Source organism: Oncorhynchus gorbuscha, linkage group LG02 (assembly GCF_021184085.1).
Source record: "Oncorhynchus gorbuscha isolate QuinsamMale2020 ecotype Even-year linkage group LG02, OgorEven_v1.0, whole genome shotgun sequence".
Lineage (NCBI taxonomy): Eukaryota > Metazoa > Chordata > Actinopteri > Salmoniformes > Salmonidae > Oncorhynchus > Oncorhynchus gorbuscha.
In genome coordinates, this window is record NC_060174.1 from 4,771,742 (window position 1) to 4,799,612 (window position 27,871).

The window sequence follows — 27,871 nt, forward strand, 5'->3', positions numbered from 1 at the left end:
AGGTTTTGATCCAGGATCTTTCTGTAGTTTTCTCCGTTCATCTTTGCCTCCATCCTGACTAGTCTCCCAGTCCCTGCTGCTGAAAACCATCCACACAGCATGATGCTGCCATCACCATGCTTCATCATAGGGATGGTGTCAGGTTTCCTCCAGACGTGACACTTGGCATTCAGGCCAAAGAGTTCAATCTTGGTTTCATAAGACCAGAGAATATTGTTTTTCATGGTCTGAAAGTCTTTAGGTGCCTTTTGGTAAACTCCAAGTGGGCTGTCATGTGCCTTTTACTGAGGAGTGGCTTCCATCTGGCCACTCTACCATAAAGGCCTGATTGATGGAGGGCTGCAGAGATGGTTGTCCTTCTGGAAAGTTCTCCCGTCTCCTCAGAGGAACTCAAGAGCTCTGTCAGAGTGACCATCAGGTTCTTGGTCACCTCCCTGACCAAGACCCTTCTCCCCCGATTGCTCAGTTTGGCTGGGCTGCCAACTCTAGGAAGAGTCATGGTGGTTCTAAACTTCTTCAATTTGAGAATGATGGAGGTCACTACGTTCTTGGGGACCTTCGATGCTGTAGAAATGTTTTGGTTCCCTTTCCCCAGATCTGTGCCTCGACACAATCCTGTCTCTGAGTTCTAAGGACAATTCCTCATGGCTTGGTGTTTGCTCTGACATGCACTGTCAGCTGTGGAACCTTATATAGACAGGAGTGTGCCTTTCTAAATCATGTCTAATCAATTGAATTTACCACAAGTGGACTCCAATCAAGGTGTAGCAACATCTCAAGGATGATGAATGGAAATAGGATGCATCTGAGCTCAATTTCGAGTCTCCTCGCAAAGGGTCTGAATACTGATAAATTTGCAATACATTCTAAAACCCTGTTTTTGCTTTGTCATTATGGGGTATTGTGATGTCATTATGGGGTATTGTGATGTCATTATGGGGTATTGTCATTATAGGGTATTGTGATGTCATTATGGGGTATTGTGATGTCATTATGGGGTATTGTGATGTCATTATGGTGCCTTGTGTGTAGATTGCTGAGGAATTGTTATAAGGCTGTAATGTAACAAAATGTGAAAAAAGACAAGGGGTTTGAATACGTTCCAAAGTCACTTTCTATACATACAGTATATATATATATAAGTATAAGTATAAGTATATACATACAGTATATATATATATATATACATTTTTTTTAATGTTAGAATTTTACTTCCACTTTGACATTGCAGAGTAGTTTGTGTAGATCATTGATAAAAAATGAAATCCATTTGAATCCCACTTTGTAGCACAACAAAATGTGTAAAAAAGTAAAAGGGTGTGAATACCGTGTGAAGGCTGTACACCCACAGTATGTTAAACCCCAGCCAGGCTGACAAAAGGTTATTCATTGGAGAGTGGCAGTAGAACATCCTCGGCCCTTCCTCCCCATACTGTAATCACTGCAGGTATTCTGGACGGGATGTTTGCTGAAGCATGTTGTTATTGAGGCTGTATAGCGGACGACTACCTGTAAGTTACATACAGTGCATTCGGAAATGATTCAGACCCCTTGACCTTTTCCACATTTTGTTAAGTTACAGCCTGATTCTAAAATGGATTAAATAGTTTTTTCCCCCTCGTCAACAATCTACACACAATACCCCATAATGACATCACAATACCCCATAATGACATCACAATACCCCATAATGACATCACAATACCCCATAATGACATCACAATACCCCATAATGGCATCACAATACCCCATAATGACAAAAAAAAAGTTTTTTTATTTGATTTTTTATTTTAGCAACTTTATTACAGATAAAAAACGGAAATAGCACATTTACCTCCTTCCTGCCAACCTTCCTGTCCTCCTCCCCCCAGCCCTGTGGGCCTCCTATGGTAACGTACCTCCTTCCTGACCTCCTCCCCCCAGCCCTGTGGTCCTCCTATGGTAACGTACCTCCTTCCTGTCCTCCTCCCCCCATCACTGTGGGCCTCCTATGGTAACGTACCTCCTTCCTGTCCTCCTCCCCCAGCCCTGTGAGCCTCCTATGGTAACATACCTCCTTTCTGTCCTCCTCCCCCAGCCCTGTGGGCCTCCTATGGTAACGTACCTCCTTCCTGTCCTCCTCCCGCCAGCCCTGTGGGCCTCCTATGGTAACGTACCTCCTTCCTGTCCTCCTCCCCCCAACCCTGTGGGCCTCCTATGGTAACGTACCTCCTTCCTGTCCTCCTCCGCCAGCCCTGTGGGCCTCCTATGGTAACGTACCTCCTTCCTGTACTCCTCCCCCAGCCCTGTGGGCCTCCTATGGTAACGTACCTCCTTCCTGTCCTCCTCCCCCAGCCCTGTGGGCCTCCTATGGTAACATACCTCCTTCCTGTCCTCCTCCCCCAGCCCTGTGGGCCTCCTATGGTAACGTACCTCCTTCCTGTCCTCCTCCGCCAGCCCTGTGGGCCTCCTATGGTAACGTACCTCCTTCCTGTCCTCCTCCCCCAGCCCTGTGGGCCTCCTATGGTAACGCACCTCCTTCCTGTCCTCCTCCCCCAGCCCTGTGGGCCTCCTTTGGTAACGTGGGCCTCCTTCCTGTCCTCCTCCTCCTCCCCCAGCCCTGTGGGCCTCCTATGGTAACGTACCTCCTTCCTGTCCTCCTCCCCCAGCCCTGTGAGCCTCCTATGGTAACGTACCTCCTTCCTGTCCTCCTCCCCCAGCCCTGTGGGCCTCCTATGGTAACGTACCTCCTTCCTGTCCTCCTCCCCCAGCCCTGTGGGCCTCCTATGGTAACGTTCCTCCTTCCTGTCCTCCTCCCCCAGCCCTGTGGGCCTCCTATGGTAACGTACCTCCTTCCTGTCCTCCTCCCCCAGCCCTGTGGGCCTCCTATGGTAACGTACCTCCTTCCTGTCCTCCTCCCCCAGCCCTGTGGGCCTCCTATGGTAACGTACCTCCTTCCTGTCCTCCTCCCCCAGCCCTGTGGGCCTCCTATGGTAACGTACCTCCTTCCTGTCCTCCCCCAGCCCTGTGGGCCTCCTATGGTAACGTACCTCCTTTCTGTCCTCCTCCCCCAGCCCTGTGGGCCTCCTATGGTAACGTACCTCCTTCCTGTCCTCCTCCCGCCAGCCCTGTGGGCCTCCTATGGTAACGTACCTCCTTCCTGTCCTCCTCCCCAGCCCTGTGGGCCTCCCATGGTAACGTACCTCCTTGATGGCCGCTTCCCTGCCCGCCTCGCTCTCCAGGACTCTCTGTTTAAGACTGAAGGACTCCCTCCTTGCCTCCTCTTCCTTCACCTCCTCCTGACACACCCTGGCCTGCAGTTCTCCCATCTCCTCCCTCTGTTGGGCAGCCTCCCTCTCTAAGATCTTCACCTGAACAGGTAGAGATAGAGACTGATTAGAGGCTGAGGCAGAAGAAGAACAAGAAGAAGAAGATGAAGCCTCACCTGTCTGCGTAGCTCCTGCAGCTCTCTGCGTGCCTGCAGCCGGGACTTCTCCAGCTCTCTCATTGTGCTCCTCAGCTTGGACACTTCCTGCTGCAGGGAGGTCTTACACACCTCCAGCACCACCACTTTCTGCTCCTTGTCCTCCAGGCTACGCCGCAGACTGATGGGAGATATGGAGGCAGGGACAGGGTTATAGAGGTAGATTACTGTCAAAACGTCTACAAAAATACACTTTCTGCTCCTTGTCCTTGACGCTACGCCGAAGGCTGACGGAGATGGAGGCAGAGACAGGGTTATAGAGGTAGGTTACTGTCAAAATATTGAAGAAAAATATTGTCACATTTCAAATAGGGATGTGTGGGGTTGAGTCAGAACTCACAATCCCCATTGTCATACCCACGGGACTGGTGGTTTTAGGATGTGGATGAAGGACAGGGGGTTGAATAAAGAGAAAACAATGCATTAAAAAAATCAGAAATGTATCATTCTTGTGCAATTTATGTTTATGAGCCACAGTGAGGTTTTACTTTCGATATTTGTATCAGACGCTAGTGTGAAGACTAAACCTCAACTCTAGAGCCTCAGTGTATCTGGTCTAACTATATAGAACAGTAGTCTAATGGTATAGAAGAGAGGACCAGAACAGTCTGTTATAGAAGAGAGGACCAGAACAGTAGTCTAATGTTATAGAAGAGAGGACCAGAACAGTAGTCTGTTATTGAAGAGAGGACCAGAACAGTAGTCTAATGTTATAGAAGAGAGGACCAGAACAGTAGTCTGTTATTGAAGAGAAGACCAGAACAGTAGTCTGTTATAGAAGAGAGGACCAGAACAGTAGTCTGTTATAGGCGAGAGGACCAGAACACTGGTCTGTTATAGAAGAGAGGACCAGAACAGTAGTCTGTTATAGAAGAGAGGACCAGAACAGTAGTCTGTTATAGAAGAGAGGACCAGAACAGTAGTCTAATGTTATAGAAGAGAGGACCAGAACAGTAGTCTAATGTTATAGAAGAGAGGACCAGAACAGTAGTCTAATGTTATAGAAGAGAGGACCAGAACAGTAGTCTGTTATTGAAGAGAAGACCAGAACAGTAGTCTGTTATAGAAGAGAGGACCAGAACAGTAGTCTGTTATAGGCGAGAGGACCAGAACACTGGTCTGTTATAGAAGAGAGGACCAGAACAGTAGTCTGTTATAGAAGAGAGGACCAGAACAGTAGTCTGTTATAGAAGAGGACCAGAACAGTAGTCTGTTATAGAAGAGAGGACCAGAACAGTAGTCTAATGGTATAGAAGAGAGGACCAGAACAGTAGTCTAATGTTATAGAAGAGAGGACCAGAACAGTAGTCTAATGTTATAGAAGAGAGGACCAGAACAGTCTGTTATAGAAGAGAGGATAAGGACAGTAGTCTGTTATAGAAGAGAGGACCAGAACACTGGTCTGTTATAGGCGAGGGGACCAGAACAGTAGTCTAATGGTATAGAAGAGAGGACCAGAACAGTAGTCTGTTATAGAAGAGGACCAGAACAGTAGTCTGTTATAGAAGAGAGGACCAGAACAGTAGTCTAATGGTATAGAAGAGAGGACCAGAACAGTAGTCTAATGGTATAGAAGAGAGGACCAGAACAGTAGTCTAATGTTATAGAAGAGAGGACCAGAACAGTAGTCTGTTATTGAAGAGAGGACCAGAACAGTAGTCTAATGTTATAGAACAGAGGACCAGAACAGTAGTCTGTTATAGAAGAGAGGACCAGAACAGTAGTCTAATGTTATAGAAGAGAGGACCAGAACTAAGACCAGAAATGTTATAGAAGAGAGGACCAGAACAGTAGTCTAATGTTATAGAAGAGAGGACCAGAACAGTAGTCTAATGTTATAGAAGAGAGGACCAGAACAGTTATAGAAAGAGGACCAGAACAGTAGTCTGTTATTGAAGAGAGGACCAGAACAGTAGTCTAATGTTATAGAAGAGAGGACCAGAACAGTAGTCTAATGTTATAGAAGAGAGGACCAGAACAGTAGTCTAATGTTATAGAAGAGAGGACCAGAACAGTAGTCTAATGTTATAGAAGAGAGGACCAGAACAGTAGTCTAATGTTATAGAAGAGAGGACCAGAACAGTAGTCTAATGTTATAGAAGAGAGGACCAGAACAGTAGTCTAATGTTATAGAAGAGAGGACCAGAACAGTAGTCTAATGTTATAGAAGAGAGGACCAGAACAGTAGTCTAATGTTATAGAAGAGAGGACCAGAACAGTAGTCTAATGTTATAGAAGAGAGGACCAGAACAGTAGTCTGTTATAGAAGAGAGGACCAGAACAGTAGTCTGTTATAGAAGAGAGGACCAGAACAGTAGTCTGTTATTGAAGAGAGGACCAGAACAGTAGTCTGTTATAGAACAGAGGACCAGAACAGTAGTCTAATGTTATAGAAGAGAGGACCAGAACAGTAGTCTGTTATAGAAGAGAGGACCAGAACAGTAGTCTAATGTTATAGAAGAGAGGATCAGAACAGTAGTCTAATGTTATAGAAGAGAGGACCAGAACAGTAGTCTGTTATAGAAGAGAGGACCAGAACAGTAGTCTAATGTTATAGAAGAGAGGACCAGAACAGTAGTCTGTTATTGAAGAGAGGACCAGAACAGTAGTCTGTTATAGAACAGAGGACCAGAACAGTAGTCTAATGTTATAGAACAGAGGACCAGAACAGTAGTCTAATGTTATAGAAGAGAGGACCAGAACAGTAGTCTAATGTTATTGAAGAGAGGACCAGAACAGTAGTCTAATGTTATAGAAGAGAGGACCAGAACAGTAGTCTGTTATAGAACAGAGGACCAGAACAGTAGTCTAATGTTATAGAACAGAGGACCAGAACAGTAGTCTAATGGTATAGAAGGGAGGACCAGAACAGTAGTCTGTTATAGAACAGAGGACCAGAACAGTAGTCTAATGTTATAGAAGAGAGGACCAGAACAGTAGTCTGTTATAGAACAGAGGACCAGAACAGTAGTCTAATGTTATAGAACAGAGGACCAGAACAGTAGTCTAATGTTATAGAACAGAGGACCAGAACAGTAGTCTGTTATAGAAGAGAGGACCAGAACAGTAGTCTAATGTTATAGAAGAGAGGACCAGAACAGTAGTCTAATGTTATAGAACAGAGGACCAGAACAGTAGTCTAATGTTATAGAAGAGAGGACCAGAACAGTAGTCTGTTATAGAACAGAGGACCAGAACAGTAGTCTAATGTTATAGAAGAGAGGACCAGAACAGTAGTCTGTTATAGAAGAGAGGACCAGAACAGTAGTCTAATGTTATAGAAGAGAGGACCAGAACAGTAGTCTGTTATAGAACAGAGGACCAGAACAGTAGTCTAATGTTATAGAACAGAGGACCAGAACAGTAGTCTAATGTTATAGAACAGAGGACCAGAACAGTAGTCTAATGTTATAGAAGAGAGGACCAGAACAGTAGTCTGTTATAGAACAGAGGACCAGAACAGTAGTCTAATGGTATAGAAGAGAGGACCAGAACAGTAGTCTAATGTTATAGAAGAGAGGACCAGAACAGTAGTCTAATGTTATAGAAGAGAGGACCAGAACAGTAGTCTAATGTTATAGAAGAGAGGACCAGAACAGTAGTCTGTTATAGAAGAGAGGACCAGAACAGTAGTCTAATGTTATAGAAGAGAGGACCAGAACAGTAGTCTAATGTTATAGAACAGAGGACCAGAACAGTAGTCTAATGGTATAGAAGAGAGGACCAGAACAGTAGTCTGTTATAGAAGAGAGGACCAGAACAGTAGTCTAATGTTATAGAAGAGAGGACCAGAACAGTAGTCTGTTATAGAAGAGAGGACCAGAACAGTAGTCTGTTATAGAAGAGAGGACCAGAACAGTAGTCTAATGGTATAGAAGAGAGGACCAGAACAGTAGTCTAATGTTATAGAAGAGAGGACCAGAACAGTAGTCTAATGTTATAGAAGAGAGGACCAGAACAGTAGTCTGTTATAGAAGAGAGGACCAGAACAGTAGTCTGTTATAGAACAGAGGACCAGAACAGTAGTCTAATGGTATAGAAGAGAGGACCAGAACAGTAGTCTAATGTTATAGAAGAGAGGACCAGAACAGTAGTCTAATGTTATAGAAGAGAGGACCAGAACAGTAGTCTAATGTTATAGAAGAGAGGACCAGAACAGTAGTCTGTTATAGAAGAGAGGACCAGAACAGTAGTCTGTTATAGAACAGAGGACCAGAACAGTAGTCTAATGGTATAGAAGAGAGGACCAGAACAGTAGTCTAATGTTATAGAAGAGAGGACCAGAACAGTAGTCTGTTATTGAAGAGAGGACCAGAACAGTAGTCTAATGTTATAGAAGAGAGGACCAGAACAGTAGTCTAATGTTATAGAAGAGAGGACCAGAACAGTAGTCTAATGGTATAGAAGAGAGGACCAGAACAGTAGTCTGTTATTGAAGAGAGGACCAGAACAGTAGTCTAATGTTATAGAACAGAGGACCAGAACAGTAGTCTGTTATTGAAGAGAGGACCAGAACAGTAGTCTAATGTTATAGAAGAGAGGACCAGAACAGTAGTCTAATGTTATAGAAGAGAGGACCAGAACAGTAGTCTAATGTTATAGAAGAGAGGACCAGAACAGTAGTCTGTTATAGAAGAGAGGACCAGAACAGTAGTCTGTTATAGAAGAGAGGACCAGAACAGTAGTCTAATGGTATAGAAGAGAGGACCAGAACAGTAGTCTAATGTTATAGAAGAGAGGACCAGAACAGTAGTCTAATGTTATAGAAGAGAGGACCAGAACAGTAGTCTGTTATAGAAGAGAGGACCAGAACAGTAGTCTGTTATAGAACAGAGGACCAGAACAGTAGTCTAATGGTATAGAAGAGAGGACCAGAACAGTAGTCTAATGTTATAGAAGAGAGGACCAGAACAGTAGTCTAATGTTATAGAAGAGAGGACCAGAACAGTAGTCTAATGTTATAGAAGAGAGGACCAGAACAGTAGTCTGTTATAGAACAGAGGACCAGAACAGTAGTCTAATGGTATAGAAGAGAGGACCAGAACAGTAGTCTAATGTTATAGAAGAGAGGACCAGAACAGTAGTCTAATGTTATAGAAGAGAGGACCAGAACAGTAGTCTAATGTTATAGAAGAGAGGACCAGAACAGTAGTCTAATGTTATAGAAGAGAGGACCAGAACAGTAGTCTAATGTTATAGAAGAGAGGACCAGAACAGTAGTCTAATGGTATAGAAGAGAGGACCAGAACAGTAGTCTGTTATAGAACAGAGGACCAGAACAGTAGTCTAGAAGAGAGGACCAGAAATAGTCTAATGTTATAGAAGAGAGGACCAGAACAGTAGTCTGTTATAGAAGAGAGGACCAGAACAGTAGTCTAATGGTATAGAAGAGAGGACCAGAACAGTAGTCTAATGGTATAGAAGAGAGGACCAGAACAGTAGTCTGTTATTGAAGAGAGGACCAGAACAGTAGTCTAATGTTATAGAAGAGAGGACCAGAACAGTAGTCTGTTATAGAACAGAGGACCAGAACAGTAGTCTAATGGTATAGAAGAGAGGACCAGAACAGTAGTCTAATGTTATAGAAGAGAGGACCAGAACAGTAGTCTAATGGTATAGAAGAGAGGACCAGAACAGTAGTCTGTTATTGAAGAGAGGACCAGAACAGTAGTCTAATGTTATAGAAGAGAGGACCAGAACAGTAGTCTAATGTTATAGAAGAGAGGACCAGAACAGTAGTCTAATGGTATAGAAGAGAGGACCAGAACAGTAGTCTGTTATAGAAGAGAGGACCAGAACAGTAGTCTGTTATAGAACAGAGGACCAGAACAGTAGTCTAATGGTATAGAAGAGAGGACCAGAACAGTAGTCTAATGTTATAGAAGAGAGGACCAGAACAGTAGTCTAATGTTATAGAAGAGAGGACCAGAACAGTAGTCTAATGTTATAGAAGAGAGGACCAGAACAGTAGTCTGTTATAGAAGAGAGGACCAGAACAGTAGTCTGTTATAGAACAGAGGACCAGAACAGTAGTCTAATGGTATAGAAGAGAGGACCAGAACAGTAGTCTAATGTTATAGAAGAGAGGACCAGAACAGTAGTCTAATGTTATAGAAGAGAGGACCAGAACAGTAGTCTGTTATAGAAGAGAGGACCAGAACAGTAGTCTGTTATAGAACAGAGGACCAGAACAGTAGTCTAATGGTATAGAAGAGAGGACCAGAACAGTAGTCTAATGTTATAGAAGAGAGGACCAGAACAGTTGTCTAATGTTATAGAAGAGAGGACCAGAACAGTAGTCTAATGTTATAGAAGAGAGGACCAGAACAGTAGTCTGTTATAGAACAGAGGACCAGAACAGTAGTCTAATTATAGAACAGAGGACCAGAACAGTAGTCTAATGTTATAGAAGAGAGGACCAGAACAGTAGTCTAATGGTATAGAAGAGAGGACCAGAACAGTAGTCTGTTATTGAAGAGAGGACCAGAACAGTAGTCTAATGTTATAGAAGAGAGGACCAGAACAGTAGTCTAATGTTATAGAAGAGAGGACCAGAACAGTAGTCTAATGGTATAGAAGAGAGGACCAGAACAGTAGTCTGTTATTGAAGAGAGGACCAGAACAGTAGTCTAATGTTATAGAACAGAGGACCAGAACAGTAGTCTGTTATTGAAGAGAGGACCAGAACAGTAGTCTAATGTTATAGAAGAGAGGACCAGAACAGTAGTCTAATGTTATAGAAGAGAGGACCAGAACAGTAGTCTGTTATAGAACAGAGGACCAGAACAGTAGTCTAATGTTATAGAAGAGAGGACCAGAACAGTAGTCTGTTATAGAAGAGAGGACCAGAACAGTAGTCTAATGTTATAGAAGAGAGGACCAGAACAGTAGTCTAATGGTATAGAAGAGAGGACCAGAACAGTAGTCTAATGTTATAGAAGAGAGGACCAGAACAGTAGTCTAATGTTATAGAAGAGAGGACCAGAACAGTAGTCTAATGTTATAGAAGAGAGGACCAGAACAGTAGTCTAATGTTTGGAAATGTTTTGCTGAAGTGATACAATTTGATTCGGGAACATGAGTTTAGAAATAGATTTCTTTCAGCATCTTGAGATTATGAATGCACGGTTAGGGACCGTTTGCAAATTTGGCGGTGCTTTCTGTATTAGCATCATATAAGCTGCTAGTGTTTCAACCATATAAAATACCAACCCAAGCCGAAATGAAATCTTATCAAAAACATGTTGGATTGTTTTAAAAGCTTCTAATATCCTTAAAACCAGTCAAACTGATGTAATTTAGAATTGTTTCACTGAAAATCCCCCCCGCCCCTCCCCCATTCCGTTTTATCCCCATTATTGCATATTCTCCCCGGTCCCTAAACGTCTTTGCTGCGTGAGAGAAGCAGAGATGACAGAGGAAAGAGAAAACCAACATTATTGATGTCAACCAGATTGATTCTATCATTCTATCCCTTTATGACATCATTCATTCTGTCCCTTTATGACATCATTCATTCTATCCCTTTATGACATCATTCATTCTATCCCTTTATGGCATCATTCATTGTATCCCTTCATGACATCATTCATTCTATCCCTTTATGACATCATTTTGGTGAGGGTTTTTATTAAAGTCTTCTTGGGGCAACAATAATGACAGAAGAGAAGCTGCACATGTTTAATTATAGATAAATCATTTATAACAAATAGCCTGCCAAAATGTCGGAAACGATAAGCAGAAACATAGGCCTGTCAGAAAATCTTTATGCCATCTCTGACTGTACAGAGTATTTTCGGGTGTGGGCCTCAACCCACTCACATGGAGTGGGTTTAGAAAACACTCATTTCAAAACAGTTTTGTCTTTAAACTCCATACCGTCTACATCATTTCTAGTTCATAAAACCCAATAAAGCCCTGGGCCCATATGCACACATAGTTGGCTGTATAAGATCAGACAATCCTGTTTTGGGCTGTCGTTCTCTTGACAGAACAGAGTGACTGTACCTGTTGTCTGTATGGAACAGTGAGTGACTGTATCTGTTGTCTGTATGGAACAGAGTGACTGTACCTGTTGTCTGTATGGAACAGAGTGACTGTACCTGTTGTCTGTATGGAACAGAGTGACTGTACCTGTTCTCTGTATGGAACAGAGTGACTGTACCTGTTGTCTGTATGGAACAGAGTGACTGTACCTGTTGTCTGTATGGAACAGAGTGACTGTACCTGTTCTCTGTATGGAACAGAGTGACTGTACCTGTTGTCTGTATGGAACAGAGTGACTGTACCTGTTGTCTGTATGGAACAGAGTGACTGTACCTGTTCTCTGTATGGAACAGAGTGACTGTATCTGATGTCTGTATGGAACAGAGTGACTGTACCTGTTGTCTGTATGGAACAGAGTGACTGTACCTGTTGTCTGTATGGAACAGAGTGACTGTACCTGTTGTTGTCATTCTCTGCTCTCTTCACTGCAGCTCTGAGTTCCTGGTTGGAGGAGTGGATGGCCTCCTTGTCTCGGATCTCGTCCCCCAGCAGCCTCCTGAGGTCCAGCACCTCCTTCCTCTGGTCGTCCCTCTCCTGAGCCACTTCCCTCAGCTCCCTGTGGGACTCGATCAGCTCTTCCCGCCCTGCGTCACTTTCATCCTCTGCCCGATGGAGGTCCCGCCGAAGACCCTCCACCTAGCAGGACCAGGGAATGGAGATGAGAGGAGGAGCTCACTGAGGCTTCAAACTAGAGATGGAGGCCAGAGCACTCGAACCCAAGAGACCACGTTGGGCTTAATTCAATCTGTATTGCAGAAGTCCCGCTTCATAGCGTGATTACAGAGGCAGTGTATACTGTGTATGCAGTCTCCGCGAACGCAGAAACATTGTCTCAACATTTTTATTACGTTATAGCACAGATATTCTGGGATACGGATTGAATCTAGGCCCAAGACTGCTTCAAATTAACCAGACCAAGGAAGGCAGGACAGGGGAGGAGAGGTGGAGGGAGGGAGGACAGGAGGGAGGAGAGGGGAGGTGAGGTGGAGGGAGGAGAGGAGGGAGGAGAGGGGAGAGAGGAGGGAGGAGAGGAGGGAGAGGAATTATGTTTATACAGGTCACATAATATGTTTTCTTCTCATCAATTCTAATCCTTTCCCTTTCCAACCCATCAAACTTAATTTCAGGGAAATGGGGGGGGGTATCCTAGGTTCAAATACTATTCAGGGGAAAGGGGGTATGGAGAATATCCTGGGTTCAACTACTATTCAGGGGAAAGGGGGTATGGAGAATATCCTGGGTTCAACTACTATTCAGGGGAAAGGGGGGATGGAGAATATCCTGGGTTCAACTACTATTCAGGGGAAAGGGGGGATGGAGAATATCCTGGGTTCAACTACTATTCAGGGGAAAGGGGGGATGGAGAATATCCTGGGTTCAACTACTATTCAGGGGAAAGGGGGATGGAGAATATCCTGGGTTCAACTACTATTCAGGGGAAAGGGGGATGGAGAATATCCTGGGTTCAACTACTATTCAGGGGAAAGGGGGATGGAGAATATCCTGGGTTCAACTACTATTCAGGGAAAGGGGGATGGAGAATATCCTGGGTTCAACTACTATTCAGGGGAAAGGGGGGATGGAGAATATCCTGGGTTCAACTACTATTCAGGGGAAAGGGGGGATGGAGAATATCCTGGGTTCAAATACTATTCAAAATCATTCATAAGCGTTTGATTTAGTCTGCCTGAAGTGCGAAATGTTCGTATGATGGACTACTGCATTGAATCCAGGTCTGGAGGGTAAAGGAGAGCCCTCTGATTGTGGTCCTCAAGTAGATGAGAGTGAAGCTAGGGGAACCTGTCCCATCTCATCGGAGCCTCTCCCTGCAGCAGGAGAGAAAATAAACACTGCCCCAACTGACTTATTTACACTAGGGGTTAACTCCATCTTTGATTTCATGATATTACCAAGAGGGCTCTTTCTCTCTCTCTCTCTCTCTCTCTCTCTCTCTCTCTCTCTCTCTCTCTCTCTCTCTCTCTCTCTCTCTCTCTCTCTCTCTCTCTCTCTCTCTCTCTCTCTCTCTCTCTCTCTCTCTCTCTCTCTCTCTCTCTCTCTCTCTCTCTCTCTCAATTCAAATCAATTTAAGGACTTTATTACCATGGGAAACATATGTTTTTCATTGCCAAAGCAAGTGAAATAGATAATAAACAAAAGTGAAATAAACAATTTAAAAAATGAACAGTAAACATTACACTCACGAAAGTTCCAAGAGAATAAAGACATTTCAAATGTCATATTATGTGGAAATAGTTAAAGTACAAAAGGGAAAATAAATAAACATAAATAAGGGTTGTATTTACTATGGTGTTTGTTCTTCAGTGGTTGACCTTTTCTTGTAGATATGGGAATGTATTTCTCTCTCTCTCTCTCTCTCTCTCTCTCTCTCTCTCTCTCTCTCTCTCTCTCTCTCTCTCTCTCTCTCTCTCTCTCTCTCTCTCTCTCTCTCTCCCTCTCCCTCTCCCTCTCCCTCTCCCTCTCCCTCTCCCTCTCCCTCTCCCTCTCCCTCTCCCTCTCCCTCTCCCTCTCCCTATCCCTATCCCTATCCCTCTCCCTCTCCCCTCCGCTCTACCCCCCATGTTGTCCCCTTGCTGTACATTCTCACTCTGTCTCTGTCATTGTCAGACATGAGAATCCTGAGCCTGGATTAGTCTAATAATTAAACAAGGGAAGATCAGGGAGGTTCTAATAATGAAATAAGGGAAGATCAGGGAGGTTCTAATAATGAAACAAGGGAAGATCAGGGAGGTTCTGCCATGTCTGACAGTGTCTTTTATAGCTCTCTCAGAGACAAGGCCTCCACCCATGGTCTACCAAGGTTTACCAGCACCACGATGCCTACTCCACCCATGCTCTACCAAGGTTTACCAGCACCACGATGCCTACTCCACCCATGCTCTACCAAGGTTTACCAGCACCACGATGCCTACTCCACCCATGCTCTACCAAGGTTTACCAGCACCACGATGCCTACTCCACCCATGCTCTACCAAGGTTTACCAGCACCACGATGCCTACTCCACCCATGCTCTACCAAGGTTTACCAGCACCACGATGCCTACTCCACCCATGCTCTACCAAGGTTTACCAGCACCACGATGCCTACTCCACCCATGCTCTACCAAGGTTTACCAGCACCACGATGCCTACTCCACCCATGGTCTACCAAGGTTTTTCCAGCACACAGCTTTGACCTGCTATGTTGGTTTTCTACTTTAAACTATGTGTAGGAACGTTGTTTAGGATTCAAAATTCAGAAAGGCAAACTCTGAGCTGTCTTTTTTTTTGCAGGTAACAGTTGAATAAAATGGATAAAGGGAAAAAAAACAAGGACCCTTCTAAGTGACCCCCAAACTTTTGAACATTAGTGTATGTCTATGTCCTGGGAAATACTCTTGTTACTTACAACCTCATGCTAATCGCATTAGCCTACGTTAGCTCAACCGTCCCGTGGGGGGTGGGGGGGGCACCGATCCTGAAGAACTGTTAAACAAATACAAAACTCGTAAGAAAAATTGTAGACATATTTACACATCTGAAATTGGATAGGTACTTTTAATTCCCTGAATCCAAAGCTTCAGATACAAATGTCCTAAGTAGTAATGCTGTGCACAGTTGGTCAAGTCCAGTAAAAGAGCACGCATGTCCTCATCTATAAATGGCAATATAAATACGGAAACCGGTGGGAGAACTCACAGATGTGGAACGGAACATAACGGTGAAGTATTGATAGTGTGTTCCTCGTGCATTTGAATTGGCAAGAAGTTATTTGTCAGTTCCACATGGGCCCAGCTTGCATTTCTCCGTGACAGGCGCATTCCCACAATCCACCACTCCGCCATAAAGCACTGTGTCCCTGGGCTGTGTCCGTAAGGATGGCGTTGCATCTCACGGATGAGGGCAATGACCTCTTTCTTCCTTGAGAGTATGAGAGCGGGTCTCTCCTCCGCTCTAGCAGGACTCACACACCACCACTCTCACTGCCACTTGCCTGCCACTCCAACAACCCAAAATGCTCTTTTAAGAGTCACTTGATGAATGGAAATAAGCACTGAGACTCTCTGGTTACCTAGGCAAGTTCCCTAGGTAACCAGAGAGTGAGAGAGAGAGAAGGACTGCTCACTAGTGTGCGTCCCAAATGGTGAACTGGTGGAAAATATTTCTGAATATTCTGATCAGGGTCTATTTCCTAGTGTACTATTCTGATCAGGGTCTATTTCCTAGTGTACTATTCTGATCAGGGACTATTTCCTAGTGTACTATTCTGATCAGGGTCTATTTCCTAGTGTACTATTCTGATCAGGGTCTATTTCCTAGTGTACTATTCTGATCAGGGTTTATTTCCTAGTGTACTATTCTGATCAGGGACTACACTACACGGGTGAAGAGTAGTACTATCATCTATCTAGTCACAGTACGATCATCTATCTACTCACATCCATCTATCTAGTCACAGTACTATCATCTATCTAGTCACAGTACTATCATCTATCTAGTCATAGCCATATATCTAGTCACAGTACTATCATCTATCTAGTCACAGTACTATCATCTATCTAGTCACAGTACCATCATCTATCTAGTCACAGTACCATCATCTATCTAGTCACAGTACTATCATCTATCTAGTCACAGTACTATCATCTATCTAGTCACAGTACTATCATCTATCTAGTCACAGTACTATCATCTATCTAGTCACAGTACTATCATCTATCTAGTCACAGTACTATCATCTATCTAGTCATAGCCATATATCTAGTCACAGTACTATCATCTATCTAGTCACAGTACTATCATCTATCTAGTCACAGTACTATCATCTATCTAGTCACAGTACTATCATCTATCTAGTCACAACCATCTCTCTATATATCTAGACACAGTACTATCATCTATCTAGTCACAGTAGTCAGTAGTAGAGGGTGAGACAGAGAGTAGAGGATGAGACAGGGAGGAGAGGGTGAGGCAGGGAGGAGAGGGTGAGGCAGGGAGGAGAGGGTGAGGCAGGGAGGGAGGAGAGGGTGAGGCAGGGAGGGAGAAGAGGGTGAGGCAGGGAGGAGAGGGTGAGGCAGGGAGGAGAGGATGAGGCAGGGAGGGAGGAGAGGGTGAGGCAGGGAGGAGAGGGTGAGGCAGGGAGGGAGGAGAGGGTGAGGCAGGGAGGGAGAAGAGGGTGAGGGAGGAGAGGCTGAGGAAGGGATGAGAGGGAAGGAGAGAGTGAGGCAGGGAGGAGAGGGTGAGGCAGGGAGGAGAGGGAAAGAGAGGGTGAGGCAGGGAGGAGAGGGTGAGGCAGGGAGGGAGGAGAGGGTGAGGCAGGGAGGGAGGAGAGGCTGAGGCAGGGATGAGAGGGAAGGAGAGGGTGAGGCAGGGTGGAGAGGGTGAGGCAGGGAGGGAGGAGAGGGTGAGGGAGGGAGGAGAGGCTGAGGCAGGGATGAGAGGGAAGGAGAGGGTGAGGCAGGGAGGAGAGGGAAGGAGAGGGTGAGGCAGGGTGGAGAGGGTGAGGCAGGGAGGGAGGAGAGGGTTAGGCAGGGAGGAGAGGGAGAAGGAGGGAGGAGAGGGAGAAGGAGGGAGGAGAGGGAGAAAGAGGGAGTTTATTCTTTTCACATGGTTGAAGAATAACTAGAAGAAGAATGCTTTATTGTCCATTCAGTCGCAGGGAAACATGAATGTGTGTTCTGCTTCCTCCCAACCCCCTCTGGAGAACAAACACACATAGAGGTTAGAGAGAGACAAGCAGTGTTAGCAGCAGTAGTAAAGATGGAGTGTCCCCTCACCTCCATGCATGATTGATCTATTGATCTATTGATTGAAGGGCCACTCACCTCATGTCGTGCTGTTTCTCTCTGCTGGTTGAGCTCTCTGACCTGCTCAGTCAGACTCTTCTCTGATGACTCATGGGAACTCAGAGACTCCTCGAAGCGAGAACGCAAGGACTGCAGCTCACACCGAAGACCTGATATACTGTCCTAAAGAGGTCGACGGAGAGAGGAAGGGGGGGGGGGGAAACTAAGAGATCAAAGGGGTCGAGATTGAAATATTTGTTTAAATGCTAGAGGAAAAAGCTTATAGTTATGTGACAGTCTTAACAATGTTTTCTCTCTCATCTGCCTTTGTAGTCCCAAACCAGTCATCATGTCTCCATCACGGTTACCGGGTTGAAGTCAATTTTAATTTATTTCAGTCAAATCAAGAAGTAAATCGACATTCCAATTCAATAAACTGAAAAGGAAAAGATATTTATTTCATAAGTTTTTTCATTTTTTTCCAATTAAAATCACTTCCAATTGACCCCAACCATCATGGTTCCCTACCTTGTCCTGTTCGTGAAGGCTCAGAGCATCTCTCCTGCCTCTCTCCATCTCCAGCCTTGCTGTCTCCAGATCCTGCTGTAGGCCTGCCAGCCTCTCTGTCAGGGCTGCCTTCTCGCCCTCCTTCTGGGACAGGGCCTGGGCCATGGAAATAGAGTTACAATTACATTATTTAGTCGTGGTGTTTAGTACTTAAGTAAAAAATACTTTAAAGTACTACTTAAGTTGTTTTTTTGGGGGTGTCTGTACTTTACTATTTATATTTTTGACTACTTTAACTTCACTACATTACTAAAGTAAATAATGTGCCTCTGATCTGGAGGACTCACTAAACAGAGAACATCCCTGGTTATCCCTACTGCCTCTGATCTGGAGGACTCACTAAACAGAGAACATCCCTGGTCATCCCTACTGCCTCTGATCTGGAGGACTCACTAAACAGAGAACATCCCTGGTCATCCCTACTGCCTCTGATCTGGAGGACTCACTAAACAGAGAACATCCCTGGTCATCCCTACTGCCTCTGATCTGGAGGACTCACTAAACAGAGAACATCCCTGGTCATCCCTACTGCCTCTGATCTGGAGGACTCACTAAACAGAGAACATCCCTGGTCATCCCTACTGCCTCTGATCTGGAGGACTCACTAAACAGAGAACATCCCTGGTCATCCCTACTGCCTCTGATCTGGAGGACTCACTAAACAGAGAACATCCCTGGTCATCCCTCCTGCCTCTGATCTGGAGGACTCACTAAACAGAGAACATCCCTGGTCATCCCTACTGCCTCTGATCTGGAGGACTCACTAAACACAAATGCTTTATTTGTAAATGATCTCTGAGTGTTGGAGTGTACCCCTGGCTATCCATACATTTTTAAAAAATGGTGTCATCTGGTTTGCTTAAATATGAGGAATTTTATATTTATATTGGATTTATATTTTAAACTTTTGATACTATATTTATAACCAAATAGCTTTATACTTTTACAAAACCCTCTAGCAACACCAGGGCTACATGATGGGAATAGCTCTCGCTGTTTCCCCTGTCCTCAGGACATGTAAAGATGTCCACACACACACACACACACACACACACACACACACACACACACACACACACACACACACACACACACACACACACACACACACACACACACACACACACACACACACACACACACACACACACACACACAGACACAGACACACGCACACACACGCGCACTCACACACACACACACACACAGACACACAGATACACACAGACAGACACACACACACACAGACAGACTGACACACACACACACACACACACACACACACACACACACACACACACACACACACACACACACACACACACACACACACACACACACACACACACACACACACACACACACACACACACACACACACACACACACACACACACACACACACACACACACACACACACACACACACACACACACACACACACACACACACACACACACACACACACACACACACACACACAGATTCACAGATACACACAGACACACACAGACACACATAGACACATAGACACATAGACACACAGATACACACACACACAGACACAGACACAGACACACCAGTTGTTTTGTGCTCTCGGCCTGCAGCAGGCTGTTGTTGCAGACTTGTTGCAACCGGACCATCTCTTCTTGCAGCTGCTGCAGGTCAGCCTGGCTCTGCAAACGCTGCTGCTCACAATGGGATCGTAGCTGGGACTCTGCACGCTCCCTCTGCAGGGTTAGGTTCAAACACTGCTGTTCCTGTACATCACACACGCACGCACGCACACACGCACGCACGCACGCACGCACGCACGCACGCACGCACGCACGCACGCACGCACACACACACACACACACACACACACACACACACACACACACACACACACACACACACACACACACACACACACACACAGTCCTAATGAGAGGTCTGATGAGCATTTACGCAATGATCAGTCAGTTATGTACTGTACGATAGAGATCAGTCAGTTATGTACTGTACTGTACGATAGAGGTCAGTCAGTTATGTACTGTACTATAGAGATCAGTCAGTTATGTACTGTACTGTACTGTAGAGATCAGCCATTTATGTACTGTACTATAGAGATCAGTCAGTTATGTACTGTACTGTACTATAGAGATCAGCCAGTCATGTACTGTACTATAGACATCAGTCAGTACTGTACTGTACGATAGAGATCAGTCAGTTATGTACTGTACTGTACGATAGAGATCAGTCAGTCATGTACTGTACTGTACTATAGAGATCAGTCAGTTATGTACTATACTATAGAGATCAGCCAGTCATGTACTGTACTGTACTATAGAGATCAGTCAGTTATGTACTGTACTGTACTGTAGAGATCAGCCATTTATGTACTGTACTATAGAGATCAGTCAGTTATGTACTGTACTGTACTATAGAGATCAGCCAGTCATGTACTGTACTATAGAGATCAGTCAGTTATGTACTGTATTATAGAGATCAGTCAGTAATGTACTGTACTATAGAGATCAGTCAGTCATGTACTGTACTATAGAGATTAGTCAGGTATGTACTGTACTATAGAGATCAGTCAGTTATATACTGTACTGTACGATAGAGATCAGTCAGTTATGTACTGTACTATAGAGATCAGTCAGTTATGTACTGTACTGTACTGTAGAGATCAGTCAGTTATGTACTGTACTATAGAGATCAGTCAGTTATGTACTGTACTATAGAGATCAGTCAGTTATGTACTGTACTATAGAGATCAGTCAGTTATGTACTGTACTGTAGAGATCAGTAAGTTATGTACTGTACTATAGAGATCAGTCAGTTATGTACTGTACTGTACGATAGAGATCAGTCAGTTATGTACTGTACTGTAGAGATCAGTCAGTTATGTACTGTACTATAGAGATCAGTCAGTTATGTACTGTACTATAGAGATCAGTCAGCTATGTACTGTACTATAGAGTTCAGTCAGTTATGTACTGTACTATAGAGTTCAGTCAGTTATGTACTGTACTGTAGAGATCAGTAAGTTATGTACTGTACTATAGAGATCAGTCAGTTATGTACTGTACTGTAGAGATCAGTAAGTTATGTACTGTACTATAGAGATCAGTCAGTTATGTACTGTACTGTACGATAGAGATCAGTCAGTTATGTACTGTACTGTAGAGATCAGTCAGTTATGTACTGTACTATAGAGATCAGTCAGTTATGTACTGTACTATAGAGATCAGTCAGTTATGTACTGTACTGTAGAGATCAGTCAGTTATGTACTGTACTGTACTGTAGAGATCAGTCAGTTATGTACTGTACTATAGAGATCAGTCAGTTATGTACTGTACTGTAGAGATCAGTCAGTTATGTACTGTACTGTACTGTAGAGATCAGTCAGTTATGTACTGTACTATAGAGATCAGTCAGTTATGTACTGTACTGTAGAGATCAGTCAGTTATGTACTGTACTGTACTGTAGAGATCAGTCAGTTATGTACTGTACTATAGAGATCAGTCAGTTATGTACTGTACTGTAGAGATCAGTCAGTAATGTCGGAGTGGCAGGTAGCTTAGTGGTTAGACCGCTGGGCCAGTAACCGAAAGGTTGACAAGTAAAAAATCTGTCCTTCCTTCCCTGAACAAGACAGATTAACCCACTGTTCCCCTGTAGTCCGTCAATGTACATAAGAATTTGTTCTTTTAACTGACTTGCCTTAAGGGGCGGCAGGGTAGCCTAGTGGTTAGAGCGTTGGACTAGTAACCAGAAGGTTGCAAGTTCAAACCCCCGAGCTGACGAATCTGTCGTTCTGCCCCTGAACAGGCAGTTAACCCACTACTACTTGAAAATAAGAATGTGTTCTTAACTGACTTGCCTGGTTAAATAAAAGGTTAAATAAAAAATATAAAATATAAAAATTACATTAGATAAAACAATTAAATGTATTGTAAGAGCAGTTTGATTCCCATCACAGGGCTGTATTTAACCTTGTCGGCGTGTTCCTTCTCCAGTTGTTCTCTGTGACTGTGTTCTTTGGTGCTGAGGGCTATCCGGTGGTTCCTCTCTGCATGAGCCAGCTTGGTTTCCAGTTCCTCTCTCTCCTGCGCCGCCCGGGACACCTGCAGTTCAACCTCCGCCTTTAAACGGGCCACCTCGCCTGGACAGACACACAAGTTCACATGAATCTGTCATTTTACACTGATTTTTATTTACAATAAAAGCAATACGGTCCTTCGAGCCGGAACTCAATGCATTCATGATTACCGCCATCTTTAAAAAAATATATAATAATAAGAATTATCATGAATTAGCATAAAAGTTTATCTTCTCCTCATCAGTGTCTATCAGAGCGGTGGCGCGGTGTCCTCAGGTGTTATGTGTAACAAGTGACACCTACTCCTGTTGCCTGCTGCACTGCTGCTTGGATTCCACCTGGCGATCTGTTCACCGTCTGCCCTGGCCTGTCTCCCCCTGTCTGGTACAGGTACCCCCACCACACCCCCCTCTGTCTGGTACAGGTACCCCACCACACCCCCCTCTGTCTGGTACAGGTACCCCACCACACCCCCCTCTGTCTGGTACAGGTACCCCACTACACCCCCCTCTGTCTGGTACAGATACCCCACCACACTCCCTCCTCTGTCTGGTACAGGTACCCCACCACACTCCCCCTCTGTCTGGTACTGGTACCCCACCACACTCCCTCCTCTGTCTGGTACAGGTACCCCACCACACCCCCTCTGTCTGGTACAGGTACCCCACCACACCCCCTCTGTCTGGTACAGGTACCCCACCACACCCCCTCTGTCTGGTACAGGTACCCCACCACACCCCCTCTGTCTGGTACAGATACCCCACCACACTCCCTCCTCTGTCTGGTACAGGTACCCCACCACACTCCCTCCTCTGTCTGGTACAGGTACCCCACCACACTCCCCCCTCTGTCTGGTACTGGTACCCCACCACACTCCCTCCTCTGTCTGGTACAGGTACCCCACCACACTCCCTCCTCTGTCTGGTACAGGTACCCCACCACACTCCCTCCTCTGTCTGGTACAGGTACCCCACCACACTCCCTCCTCTGTCTGGTACAGGTACCCCACCACACTCCCTCTGTCTGGTACAGGTACCCCACCACACTCCCTCCTCTGTCTGGTACAGGTACCCCACCACACTCCCTCCTCTCTGTTCACTGTCTGGTACAGGTACCACACCACACTCCCCCCTCTCTCCCGTGATTCCGCTCGCCTCCATCACACACTCACTGTTGGTGCGAGTGACTCTTTGAACTTACAACGGATAGCCCCAAGTCGTTATATATATTTTTATTGTACTTTATGCTATTTGCCTCATTAGTCCTGCATGCTTTGTTGACTATGAACTTGCTCGTCTACCCAACCGTGGGACAGTCTATTTGTTCCCACACTCATGACTGACTCTCTATTGGTTACACAGACTCTTGGCCTCACATCCTATTCTAACAACTCTCCGCGGGCTTTGACTTCATAAAAAGTTCAGAGCTCAGAGCTCTCCCTGTCCTTTGCCGTGCCCTGATTGTATTACTGTTGATGATGTCAGGAAATGTCCATGTACATCCTGTCCCATCTACTGTTGCAAGGCCCCATATTCTGACTTGTGATATCTGCTTCACTGATTTTTGCTCTCGTTAAAAGCCTGGGTTTTCTGCACGTTAAGCTTATAAGCTTATAATATTGATCAATTTAAAGTGTGGGTTCACAGCTCCAATCCAGATGTGTTGTCCATTACTGAGACGTGGTTCAGGAAGAGTGTTTTGAATACTGATGTTAACCTTTCTGGTTATAACCTTTTTCGGCAAGACAGATCGTCCAAAGGTGGGGGAGTGGCAATCTTTACCAAGGATCACCTTCAGTGCTCGGTTGTCTCCACCAAGTCTGTCCAGAAAACTATTGTATTTGCTGGTTTTAAGCATTACACTTTCAAATATCTCTTTGTTGACTGTTGCGGGGTGTTATCGTCCTCTATCAGCACCGGCCTGTACCCTACCTGCCCTAAGCTCTCACCTGGCCCCTTACACTAAGTCTGAATTTGTCCTGCTAGGTGACCTAAACAGGGACATGCTTAAACCACCTGACCAAGTCCTAAAGCAATGGGACTCCCTCAATCTTTCTCAGATTATTACCAATCCCACAAGGTATGACTCCAAACACCCAGAAAAGGCTACTCTTCTTGATGTTATCCTCACAAATAATTCTGCTATCAGTCTGGTGTTTTCTGTAATGATCTTGGTGATCACTGTTTTACAGCCTGTGTTCGTAATGGCTGCTCAGTGAAGTGACCTGTCCTGATTTGTCATAGACGCTTGCTAAACAACCTTAATAAGCAATCCTTCCTTCATGACCTGGCCTCTGGAAATTGTTACAGAATCAGTCTGATCCTCTGTCGAAGATGCTTGGACCTTCTTTTTTTGATATTTTCAGTGGTCTTGTTAACAAACAAACCATCCCTCATAAAGAAGGTTAGAATTAAAAACAGGTTCAGCCCCTGGTCAATCGTGATCTGGCAGAGTTACTCCACCTTAAGAAATCCATTTGGTGAAAGGCTCGGCACACTCATACTCTCGTTCAGGAAAATGAGAAATAAGGGCACAGGTTGTCCGGAAGGCCAAAGTTAGTTGCTTTAAGGAGCAGTTCTCACTCTGTGGGTCCCCAAGATGTTCTGAAAAATCGTTAAAGACCTGGAGAATAAACCCTCCTCACAGCTGCCCATGTCGCTTAAAGTTGATGATGTGGTTGTTACTGACAAGATGCACATGGCTGAGCTCTTTAATCACCACTTCATTCATTAAGTCACTCAGCCATGCCTCCTTGTCCGTTCAACATTTCCTAATCTCCCACCCCTTCTAATGTGACTAGCCCTGACGCTCCTCCCTATTTTTCCCACTGCCCCGCTACAACGTTTCTCCTGGCAGGCGGTCACTAACTCCGAGGTGCTAAAGGAGCTCCTTAAACTTGACACCCAAAAAACAATCTGGGTCAGATTGTCATGTTTTGTCATTTATTATCTTGTCTTGTCCCTGTGCTTCCCATTCTATTCGTTTCCCTCTGCTGGTCTTATTAGGTTCTTTCCCTCTTTCTATCCCTCTCTCTCCCCCTCCCTCTCTCACTCTCTCGCTCTCTCTTCTCTCTATCGTTCCGTTCCTGCTCCCAGCTGTTCCTATTCCCCTAATCAATCATTTAGTCTTCCCACACCTGTTCCCGATCCTTTCCCCTGATTAGAGTCCCTATTTCTTCCTTTGTGTTCCGTTCCTGTCCTGTCGGTTCCTTGTCTAGAATTCACCGTGCTGTGTTTGTGTATCGCCCTGTCGTGTCGTGTTTTCCTCAGATGCTGCGTGGTGAGCAGGTGTCTGAGTCTGTCTGGTTCAAGTGCCTTCCCGAGGCAACCTGCTGTTCACCTGCTGTTCAAGATCGAGTCTCCAGTTTGTCCTCGTCATTTCGAGTGAAAGTTGTGTTTTTTGTTTGTATTTACTTTACTGGATTAAAGACTCTGTTTTCGCCAAGTCGCTTTTGGGTCCTCTTTCACCTGCATGACAGAAGGAACCGACCAAGGAATGGACCCAGCGACTTCAGACGCTCGTTACACTGCCGTCGAGATCCAAGGAGCCATGCTCGGCAGACACGAGCAGGAATTGTCTGCTGCTCGCCATGCCGTGGAGAACCTGGCCGCTCAGGTTTGCGACCTCTCTGGACAGTTCCAGAGTCTACGTCTCGTGCCACCTGTTACTTCCTGGCCTGCCGAGCCTCCAGAACCTAGGGTTAATAACCCACCTTGCTACTCCGGGCAGCCCACTGAGTGCCGCTCCTTTCTCACGCAGTGTGAGATTGTGTTCTCTCTCCAACCCAACACATACTCTAGAGAGAGAGCTCGGGTTGCTTACGTCATTTCACTCCTTACTGGCCGGGCTCGAGAATGGGGCACAGCTATCTGGGAGGCAAGGGCTGATTGCTCTAACAAGTTCCAGAACTTTAAAGAGGAGATGATTCGGGTTTTTGACCGTTCAGTTTTTGGTAGGGAGGCTTCTAGGGCCCTGGCTTCCTTATGCCAAGGTGAACGGTCCATAACGGATTATTCTATTGAGTTTCGCACTCTTGCTGCCTCTAGTGAGTGGAACGAGCCGGCGCTGCTCGCTCGTTTTCTGGAGGGACTCCACGCAGTGGTTAAGGATGAGATTCTCTCCCGGGAGGTTCCTTCAGATGTGGACTCTTTGATTGCTCTCGCCATCCGCATAGAACGACGGGTAGATCTTCGTCACCGGGCTCGTGGAAGAGAGCTCGCATCAACGGTGTTTCCCTGCTCCGCACGCAACCATCTCCCTCCTCTGGCTCAGAGTCTGAGCCCATGCAGCTGGGAGGGATTCGCATCTCGACTAAGGAGAGGGAACGGAGGATCACCAACCGCCTGTGCCTCTATTGCGGAGTTGCTGGACATTTTGTTAATTCATGTCCAGTAAAAGCCAGAGCTCATCTGTAAGCGGAGGGCTACAGGTGAGCGCAACTACTCAAGTCTCTCCATCAAGATCCTGTACTACTTTGTCGGTCCATCTACGCTGGACCGGTTCGGGTGCTACATGTAGTGCCTTGATAGACTCTGGGGCTGAGGGTTGTTTCATGGACGAAGCATGGGTTCGGAAACATGACATTCCTTTCAGAGAGTTAGAGAAGCCTACGCCCATGTTCGCCTTAGATGGTAGTCATCTTCCCAGTATCAGATTTGAGACACTACCTTTAACCCTCACAGTATCTGGTAACCACAGTGAGACTATTTCTTTTTTGATTTTTCGTTCACCGTTTACACCTGTTGTTTTGGGTCATCCCTGGCTAGTATGTCATAATCCTTCTATTAATTGGTCTAGTAATTCTATCCTATCCTGGAACGTTTCTTGTCATGTGAAGTGTTTAATGTCTGCCATCCCTCCCGTTTCTTCTGTCCCTACTTCTCAGGAGGAACCTGGCGATTTGACAGGAGTGCCGGAGGAATATCATGATCTGCGCACGGTCTTCAGTCGGTCCCGAGCCAACTCCCTTCCTCCTCACCGGTCGTATGATTGTAGTATTGATCTCCTTCCGGGGACCACTCCTCCTCGGGGTAGACTATACTCTCTGTCGGCTCCCGAACGTAAGGCTCTCGAGGATTATTTGTCTGTGTCTCTTGACGCCGGTACCATAGTGCCTTCTTCCTCTCCGGCCGGGGCGGGGTTCTTTTTTGTTAAGAAGAAGGACGGTACTCTGCGCCCCTGCGTGGATTATCGAGGGCTGAATGACATAACGGTTAAGAATCGTTATCCGCTTCCCCTTATGTCATCAGCCTTCGAGATTCTGCAGGGAGCCAGGTGCTTTACTAAGTTGGACCTTCGTAACGCTTACCATCTCGTGCGCATCAGAGAGGGGGACGAGTGGAAAACGGCGTTTAACACTCCGTTAGGGCATTTTGAGTACCGGGTTCTGCCGTTTGGTCTCGCCAATGCGCCAGCTGTTTTTCAGGCATTAGTTAATGATGTTCTGAGAGACATGCTGAACATCTTTGTTTTTGTCTATCTTGACGATATCCTGATTTTTTCTCCGTCACTCGAGATTCATGTTCAGCACGTTCGACGTGTTCTACAGCGCCTTTTAGAGAATTGTCTCTACGTAAAGTCTGAGAAGTGCTCTTTTCATGTCTCCTCCGTTACTTTTCTCGGTTCCGTTATTTCCGCTGAAGGCATTCAGATGGATTCCGCTAAGGTCCAAGCTGTCAGTGATTGGCCCGTTCCAAGGTCACGTGTCGAGTTGCAGCGCTTTTTAGGTTTCGCTAATTTCTATCGGCGTTTCATTCGTAATTTCGGTCAAGTTGCTGCCCCTCTCACAGCTCTTACTTCTGTCAAGACGTGTTTTAAGTGGTCCGGTTCCGCCCAGGGAGCTTTTGATCTTCTAAAAGAACGTTTTACGTCCGCTCCTATCCTCGTTACTCCTGACGTCACTAGACAATTCATTGTCGA

At 45.4% G+C, this 27,871-nt stretch overlaps 1 protein-coding gene across 1 annotated transcript in view; it reads right to left on the reverse strand.

Annotated features, from left to right (window-relative positions):
- crocc2 (ciliary rootlet coiled-coil, rootletin family member 2) overlaps positions 1 to 27,871 on the reverse strand; it is a 201,131-nt gene that overhangs the window by 42,380 nt on the left and 130,880 nt on the right. Inside the window, exons 20-26 of the mRNA XM_046292232.1 lie at positions 21,846 to 22,015; positions 19,441 to 19,620; positions 17,821 to 17,955; positions 17,332 to 17,475; positions 11,907 to 12,145; positions 3,425 to 3,584; positions 3,183 to 3,350 (exon numbers count right to left, since the gene is read on the reverse strand). Of these exons, the coding sequence (XP_046148188.1) occupies positions 3,183 to 3,350; positions 3,425 to 3,584; positions 11,907 to 12,145; positions 17,332 to 17,475; positions 17,821 to 17,955; positions 19,441 to 19,620; positions 21,846 to 22,015 (1,196 nt within the window). The remainder of the gene's footprint in view (positions 1 to 3,182; positions 3,351 to 3,424; positions 3,585 to 11,906; positions 12,146 to 17,331; positions 17,476 to 17,820; positions 17,956 to 19,440; positions 19,621 to 21,845; positions 22,016 to 27,871) is intronic.